Below are 9,004 nucleotides of genomic sequence, written 5' to 3'. Positions count from 1 at the left end.
TTTAATTTGTTTTTTTCTTTCTTCAATTTGAATGGTAAAATAAGAACTTATCAAAAACAATTTATTCCATTATAAGTGCATCTTTTATATATTAAAAGTATCAAATTCTTTTTGGAATTAAAAGTTTTGAGACAAATCCGAAACTAAGTTGAACGTTGTCAACTTTGTACACGTATTTGAGTATTGTGCATTTGTTTGTAAGAACTGAATTCCTTACCATGAATAATGGTAACTCTTGAAAAAGAAATTTGTTAAATTTTTTTTATATTGAATTACTCGTGTATGACAATTTGATTTAATATAAAATTTAGTGTGATTTTCAAGTTAAATATAAATTTTGTAATTAATTAATTTGTAGACATATTATATTTGATTCACATAATAACAAAATTTTGTTTCAAATGATAAGATGGTTTTGGAAATATTTAGAAAAGGTAACAAAAATTATATTCTATTATTATATTAGAGGTAATAGAAAGTAAAATTTTATTATAATTATAAATATTTTAGTTTATTTTACTATATTAAAAAACATCATATCATTATTTTGTAAATCATATAAATACATCATATATCATCTATTTTAATTTGAAAAAAAAAATCCAAAACAATGAAGTGCTAACAAAAACTTGATTGTAATAATATCTATGTTTAAGATACACGGTTGAAAGTAAGTATCTCCCGACAATGTACAAAATAACACTCTTTGAAAGTTTGTAATATAATATCTCTCAAATGTACAACACATGTCGAGAGTTTTTAATAACTCCCGACATGGTCCACTATCCAGTCAAGAGATTGTCTTTCGAAGAGTTTTTCCCAATTAATCAAACTAACGATATAAGTTTGAACAATTGGATGCAATTTGACTAAAACTTAGGATGCAATACTAACACATCACTTTTGTTAATTTATGCACATAAAAGGTTCAAAGCCTTCGCAAGTCCAAAATATCATATGAAATGGTTGTTTGGTAAGCAAAAGGGTTATAAAATTGAGGCAGTAACAATCAATTTTGTGAGTTAAGGGATTAAAATCATGCCTTCGCTTACAAACATAGATATATATATATATATTGGAAAGTCATAACTTCTTATACAATTGAAAATTTGAATCTTAAAAAAAGAAAAACTACATAATTAATTTGACAAATATATATATATGATTTAGTAGGTAGAAGGTGAGACAATTTTAAGAAAAGACAAAGCAAACACTTTATTTACTCAAATATGCTTAAGTTTAGAACAACAAATTAAAGTGGATGGAAGAAAAATTCAGAAAAAGAGTTGTAATGTGAAGGGACATCACAACCCTATTAACATCCAATAATAATAAACAATAATATGATCAAGACACCATGTGAGATCAAAGCTTAAATTTAGGTAAACACTAATTAATTCATTTGTCTTTACTTTTTAGTCTCAAACATACACACACATATATACTATTGCAAAATTCAGTGCACCTTAGTTTAAAACACAACAACAATTATAATATGTTCAAAAGTTAATCAAAGATTTTATTGATCACAATTTAGTTTTAATTTTTTTTTCTTTTTTTGCTCCAAAATTTCTAACTTACATAAGCATTTAAACTTGTAATTCAACAACAACAAAAAAAAAGGAAAAAAACAGAAAACATTTTCATTCTTAGTAATATGTAGAACAAAGATTTGTAAGTGCACACTGGTAGAGACTAAAAATTTAAACATATGAAAGTATAAGAATCTATAATCTTAAGACAAAATGTTTCACGTGACGACTTGTGATTGAACACCGAGTAGGGTTAGATTATAGAATAGGTATAGGTCGGAATACATAGTTATTTATTTATATTAAAAAAAAGAAAGGTGGTGGGTTTGAGTTGTATGGGAGTGGGTGTAGCCGTGGGTGTCATTGAAAATAGTTATTTGGTAATGTGTTTCTTTCTTTCTTCTGACTCTTTATTGGCATGCTTCATATATTCCCCAGACCAAACATCCTAAACCCACATTTCCCCATTTCTTTATTCTTTTGTTCATATATTATTCTAAATCATATTCTTTTTTATTATATTATCCAATCTCTTGTCACCTTCTATATATATATATATATATAACATCCCTCTTTGTGTGAATGGTGCAGCTTGTAAAGCCATTTGAAGAAGAAGAAGAAGAAGAAGAACCTGATCAGTTTCTCATTTTCTTTCAGGTTCTTTCCCCCTCTCTCTGTCATTTAATCTTCTTTGCTTCTTTTCCATACAATGTGCTGTTTTTCTCATATATTCATCATGTTATGATAAAAGAAGTTTGTATTTGGAATACACGTGAGGACTGAGGTAGTTTTCTTCTCTATGTTTTAGTCTCTACTTCGTTTTCCATTGTTACTTTGATGTGGAAGCTCTCACAAGAATTTTGGTTCATCTCATGCTTTGCATCATTATGTTATCAATGGTTTGGTCACATTATATGGCTATTTTTTCAAAAAGCCTTTAACCAATTTAAAAAATATTTCAACAATTTACTAATTTGTTTTATATTATTGTTTTGATGTTTAGGGAGGTAGCATAAGTCCACTAAAGTAATGCATGCACATATTCATACCACTTTAACCATGCCACTATATGTTTAATATATAGTACAACTTTTAAAAAATCAAGTAAATTACTATTCTTTTCTAGATCACTGAAAATTAAATAATAGAAACATTTGTTTGTTTTCTTCTTCTGATTTTCCCAATTCTATGATATTTTGGTACCAAAAATTGCTACGTTGTTGTGGACGAAAAGAAATACTAATAATAACATGAAAAAGAAGAGATAGTGTTTGATCGCCACATGAAAACATATGATTGAAGTGTACAAAGACGAGTGCAACTCGAGATCTAGCCAAGTATTTTTAGTTTATAAAAGGGAGAATCCCCACTAATTTAGAGTTAAATTATATGTTTTTGTTAGGCAAAAATCTGAAGATCTAATTGTTAGATTGATTGGATGATCCAAAGCTCCAACATTGTCGGAACCAAGAAAGCAGCAACAAAATTCTGACCATTCCCAAGAAGAAGAAAGAAGAAATTTCCATAACATCTCTCAAATGGCTAACCTGCTGGAGCAATCTTACTCTAAACACAATATGAAGATGGCCATGTTAAATCATGAACAAACTTTTCGTCATCAAGTAAGTGATTTTTTTTCCCTTTTTGTTCTTTTTTTGTTCTTTTTTCTTTTCTTGAATTTTTTTTAGAGATGAACAATGGGTCTTGTTTATAGGTTTATGAACTGCATAGATTATATAGAATTCAGAAGGTTTTGATGAAGAACATAAGAGAAAAAAACAGAGGAAAAACAGAGGAGGAGGAGGAGGAAGAAGGGGAAGAAGAAGGTGATTTTATTGAAGAAAGTGATATTGAATTAACATTGGGGCCTTCAAATTATAATAATCAAACCGGTGGAAGAACAAGAACAAGAACAAGAAGAATGAAGAAATTTGGTGAAGGAAATTCAGATTCTGGGATGAGTTTTTCTGCTTCTTCTTCTTCAACCAATGGATCTGTTCAGAAAATTAAACAGTTTTACAGAGATAATGGTGAATTTGTTAATGGATCTCAAATGGGTTTCTTGGGATTTCTTGATGTTCAAGATGATATCAAGGTTTCTCATCACCATCCTAATCCATGGCTTTATCAAACTGTAAGCCTTAATCTCACTTGATTTTTACTTTCTTTTTTTTTTTCTTCTTATGTTCTTCATCGGGGTTCTTTTTGGTTCTTCACCTTAGTTTTAATTCTCTTATCAATGGCTGATTTAGAGTTTTCTCCATGTACAAGTTTATAACCAAGTTAATATAATTATCACTAGGTCTTTTCGCATCACACGTTGTTAAAGAGTCTCTTTCTTTTCAATCAATTTTGGTTTAGTTACTGTCTCTAATGTTGATTGCTTTGTTCTCCCTTCTGCCATTGTTGAACTTAAAAAGAAACACTTTTAAGGGTCATTCGATATCATATCAAATGCTAATCGTTTGATCGTTTCCTTTGCAATCGTTGAACTTAAAAGAGAAAAACCTTTACGGGTCGTTTGACATCATTTCAAATGTTAGTCATTTGATCCTTACACAATCATTGGACTTGAAAAGAAAAAAGTTTGCTGGTGATCATTTGATATCATCTCGAAAGTTAATCGTTCGATCCTTTCCTCTCTACAATCATTGAACTAAAAAAGAAACTTTTTTGGGTAATTTGATATCATCTCAAACTCTAGTCGTTCAATTCTATCATCTGCGAACGTTGAACTGAAAAGGAAAAGGAAAGACTTTTACAGGTCATTCGATCAAAGTTCTCGAAAATGGATGTGAATGGTTATTTGTTTACAAGCACTTCAGCTTCTTTTTCAAGTCTCAAAATTAAGTGGTGAGTTTATTATAAACAAAAGGAAGTATTTATTTCGTATAAAATTGGCCAAATTAAACTATTCATTCCTCAACTGAGCTAGAAGGAGGTAATATTTCAGTAGGTGTTTGCCAATGCAAGAACAGAAGATTCCTATTTCATAAAAAGGAGGGGAAATGTATAAATGGGCTTTGATTAAGGTATAAACATGTTACAGAACTCAAAAAAGAAAAGTTGAGTTTGAAACATATTCTTTTTTTAGGGTCCATGGAGAATTGCCTCAGAAAACAGACCAAAACCTGCTTGTTTCTGCTGTGTTGTTTTTGTTGGGTGTTGAGTTGGCTGTTTTCTTTGCCTTTTTAATTCAAAAAGCTTTCTGCAGAAAGAGATTTCAATTATTCAGATGCATACCCCACTAACACTCCCTCTTTTCTTTTGTTATGATATCGACAAGTAAAGACAAACAAAATACAAAAAACGTAAAACAATAGAAAATCAACACACAGATTTACTGTTTTTATAAGAGAGAATATTAGATTAAGATGAAAAGTTGCACCAAACTTCAGAGTCAAAATCATACAACATAGATTTACGTCGACCGTTTAGAGCAATAGATAACAAATGGAAGGCATTCCCAAATCTCCCAATTGGATTGGTTTACTTTTTCATATCTCTGCCAATGAAGAAAGTAAGATTTCTTTTATTCTGTTTCTCAACTATTGAACTTATTACAAACACTGAGAAATGTCAATATTATTTACAACATAAGATTAAGATAGATTACAAAAGAACAAGATGGCAGAGGTTTTTGAAAGTTTGCAAATCCTTGGAAGCAAAACAAATAAACAAGAGTCAAACCAAAAAAAAAAAAAAAAAAAAAAAGAGAGAGAAAACCAGACTCTTCAAAATGCTGTATACATCCAAGGCTGCCTTAGGATATCGAATGTCGCCGATCCTTGGCTGGTCTTACTCGGCCTTTCGATGTGACTCCATCGGCACGGACAAAGGGATAGAGCCTACCAAGCCTCTTGGACACTGAGTTTATGAATGATTTCTTGGGCAGTGGAGGCTTCTCAGCATTAGGCTGCAGCTGAGTGTTTGTTTGTGGACTGCTTATGGATGGTTTCTCAAACTCTCTCATTTTCATTTTCATTTTCACAAGCTCTAACTTTAGATCTTGATTCTCTCTTCTTAAAATTGAGAGCTCATCTGAAACTGGGTGTGCAGCTGCTGCTGCTGTTTCAGCTGAGTATATGTTTAATTTAGCAGGAACAGCAGGCACCTCGACTCCGGTGGGACTGCCATTCATAACGTCCCGGAGCCGTTGCTGCTCGTAATATAGCACCTGCACCACCGTTTGAACTGGAAGACGATCGTTCTGTGCGGCGTGTGCACAGGCCTCTCTTGATAGCTTCTGGCAGTCCATTAAACTGCACACTTTCTTCCTTTCCATATCACTCAATGATGGATGAGCCTATTAATAGTCATACAATCTGATTCAGGAAAGGATATACTCATTTTGTTTAATTTCAAATGGAAAGTTGGAGTATGAGAGAGTTTTTTTCACCTTCAAGTAGATGTCTATGGCCCTATACATTCCATCTTCTGTAGCTCTTGATTGTTCAGGAATTAGTTCAGCAAGATTAATGAATTTCGAGACAGATACATTGCGGTCCGAGGCAATTTCAGCTAGATAATTCTCCATTAATTTTCCCACTCTTTCAAAGTCGCCTGATGACGACGATGAAACGTGTTCTTCATTTACAGTGTACCCGAATTGATTCCCATCGACTTCTAATTCAAGATAATTCACCATGATCCGCTGCACGGTGTCAACGTCAAACAATGTATCTCCAGTGAAGGCATATGAAGGAATCAAAAGATCATCCAAAACAGCCTGTCCTAATTGTGCAGCCAATCTCTTCTCCAAATCTAATCGACAAGCAACTGTTGTCTCAAGATAAATCGCTGCACGGAGAAGCATGGAAAGAAAGCTAACTGACAATGCGTTCTTCTCCCTCGGCAAAAGACTCACAATTGTTTCCAATACTACTCTCTTCTCATGCTCTTGTTGTGGCTCAATTTTCTTCCTCCCCTTCCCAAACACCTCCTGCTGCACAAATTTTGTTTAGACAAAAACACAAGAAAGAGCAAAAAAAAGGAAAGAATAGAAGGCATCCTTATTAATCCACTCGTATTCATAACAAAATCTCACCAAGCCACGAAGCGATTTCTGTGCATAGAGCATTAGAACCGGACCAAGAGAGTAATGTTTGTAGCCTCTTGACATCATTGCAACAAGAACTCTTTGAAAGATATCAATTCTTAGAACAGTTAAATCCTCAGCCCACCAATCAACAATAGGCTTAGAAGGCAACCCTTTATTATGATGACCAATATCAGAAGCTCTTCCCAACATACTAAAATGGCTGTCTTTACAAGCAACAAATGCAATAGCATCAATGCAACGACTCACTAATTTAACCTTCTCAGCTGTTGGAAGAAGGCTTTGTGACATATGCAAAACAGACACTGCCCCTGCAAGGCTTTTGAGTGCAACTTCATTTATATAAGCCTCAGTTCTCCCCACAAGGTTTCCGACTGCATATTCCTCCGTCATCTCGAGATACTCTGCGGCACAACGGAGCATCGCAATGTTCTCGGTGCCGATCTCAAAGTTTATCCCGTAACAAAACATGGCAGCTAACTCAAACGCCTCTGCCCCACCGGGACAGTTTGGGAGCTCAACAGTTGCAAGATCAGCATCAGTTGATTCTGATACTAGTTTTCTTATGTGTCCACATTTTGAAACAAGTGGGAACTGAAAATTCATCCAAACAAGAAGAGAAAAAAAAGTACTAATTTGAATTACATTTCATCAAATTCATTTCCCACAACTTAATTATAAGAACATCTTGAACTGTATACCTTATGTAAGGAGAAAGATGCTTCTCCAACATGAACTGTGACATCGCTTGGAATTTCCTGGGAAAAGATCCTAAAGAAGAAAAGAAAAAAAAAACAATCATAAGAGGAACTACAAGACTTCCACTGAAGCTAAGCTTTAATGAAGAAGAAGAAGAAGAAGAGAAACATACCATTCACTTGTTCTTTTCATGGCAGTGGAAAGAAGTTCTTTCTTAGCTGACATGTTAAGAGAAGAAGAGAGTTGAGCTTTTTCTGGTTCAGGATCAGCCATGGGAGAGATTGAAGAAACATAAAATTCATAATCATAAAACAATACAAAACAAATGATAAATCTTCATTTACTTGTAATAACATCAACATATATATCAAAATGTTGCAGGCCTCTCAAATGATCAAAGAGTAGTATAGTATAATGAGCAAGATTTGCACAGTGAAAAGACAGAAATGGGCATGGGAGAAGGGGAAGGAAAGTGAAGGCATTTGAGACAATAAAGAGAGAAAAAGAAGAAGGGTAAAGTTGGGAGCTATGAGAAAAGGGATGGGGTTAAGAGCATGTGGTGTGGGCTTGGGGAAAATTCTGATTTAAGAGATGAGATTGGAAGATGTTGGGTGGAGGCAAACAGAGCAAAATACCAACATGGGAAGTTGCAAAAATTCCCATCCACAAATGTTAACATCTTAATTTTTCTACAAAGGTTGTGTCTTATCTCAAAATACAATGTTACCAAACTTGTAATCTTACCTTTTTAATGTTCTAAACAACAAACAAAAAACCCAACATATTATTCGACTTTATTTTTCATACAATTCTGTCGCATCTGAAGTTTCATGGTCTCGTGTAATTTGTTATATACAGTTGAAAAACAATGTAAGAATGGATGGAGAGAAATTCAAACCAAGAACTACTCCTTCATCGCCCACTAACCCATCTTATATTTTAATCGAACTATTCTTGAATTCAATTAGGAAAAAGAAATAGTATTTCTAGTGATGTGAAACCATCAAAAAAGTCATATCTTTAAAAGTAGTACTTCATTTTTAATTCTTGAACAATTAATTCAAGTCAATCAACAATCGAATTACGTCAATTATCAAAGGTACTAATTTTTCAACTTTAACATAACTAGCTAACATGACTGAAAAAGAAATTATCTTTACTTTAAATGCATAATCGATCCAATCCAATCGAGAAACAAACAACCGTACTTGTGCGTCGTGTTATATCATATGGGTGTTGTGTTATATCATCATATGGTGTATTTAAAGTGGAAATAATGAATAAAATGTTGAAACATATATTGATTGGATGTGAATAATTGGATGTGAAATAGAATAAGAAGAGAAGGGTTTAGAGAGAAAAGTATAAAGAAAAAGTAGGGATATGGTGGAAGGTGTGGGACTGAGTATGAAGGTGATGGGAGTTTGCTCTTCAACTTCAATAAATGAGGGGACCTCTTCATGCAATTTGATAAGAAAGGTTGTATTTATGATCATCACTTCTTTCAATTCTATTCATATACTTCAAACTCAAATCATTATTCTTTTCTTAAATTATGTATATTAAAAAAAGTAAGTGAGTCTGTTTTTGGATTGTTGTCGGCCTCTTTCTATCCATTCCAAAATATTTATAACAAAATTTTGAATTTTATCTACGGTCCATGTATTTTACTTTCATTTTGAAAATATCTCGAATGCTTCTTTCTCGTTTTCAA

The 9,004-nt window shown here is 32.8% G+C and overlaps 2 protein-coding genes across 4 annotated transcripts; one reads left to right on the top strand and one right to left on the bottom strand.

The window, feature by feature from the left end:
- The first annotated feature begins 2,038 nt into the window (after positions 1-2,038).
- On the top strand, positions 2,039-3,896 carry LOC105434616. Its single transcript, XM_011651016.2, has 3 exons — positions 2,039-2,189; positions 2,935-3,154; positions 3,247-3,896. The coding sequence occupies exons 2-3, from the start codon at positions 3,071-3,073 to the stop codon at positions 3,685-3,687; spliced, it is 525 nt and encodes a 174-aa protein (XP_011649318.1). The 5' UTR covers positions 2,039-2,189; positions 2,935-3,070; the 3' UTR covers positions 3,688-3,896.
- Positions 3,897-4,541: 645 nt separating this feature from the next.
- LOC101211453 (BTB/POZ domain-containing protein SR1IP1) lies at positions 4,542-7,909 on the bottom strand. Of its 3 annotated transcripts, XM_031881139.1 has the most exons (6): positions 7,463-7,909; positions 7,293-7,362; positions 6,580-7,185; positions 5,932-6,477; positions 5,264-5,838; positions 4,542-4,740 (listed from the first exon to the last, which is right to left on the bottom strand). In XM_031881139.1, the coding sequence occupies exons 1-5, from the start codon at positions 7,561-7,563 to the stop codon at positions 5,296-5,298; spliced, it is 1,866 nt and encodes a 621-aa protein (XP_031736999.1). In that variant the 5' UTR covers positions 7,564-7,909; the 3' UTR covers positions 4,542-4,740; positions 5,264-5,295. The 3 variants fall into 3 exon arrangements, with proteins under 3 accessions (XP_031736999.1, XP_011649319.1, XP_011649320.1); XM_011651017.2 differs by lacking the exon at positions 4,542-4,740 and having other exon boundaries at positions 5,004-5,838; XM_011651018.2 differs by lacking the exon at positions 4,542-4,740 and having other exon boundaries at positions 5,004-5,838; positions 5,932-6,474; positions 7,463-7,897.
- Positions 7,910-9,004: the final 1,095 nt, after the last annotated feature.

Source organism: Cucumis sativus, chromosome 2, assembly GCF_000004075.3.
Source record: "Cucumis sativus cultivar 9930 chromosome 2, Cucumber_9930_V3, whole genome shotgun sequence".
NCBI lineage: Eukaryota > Viridiplantae > Streptophyta > Magnoliopsida > Cucurbitales > Cucurbitaceae > Cucumis > Cucumis sativus.
This window is presented reverse-complemented; position numbering and strand designations above follow the sequence as displayed.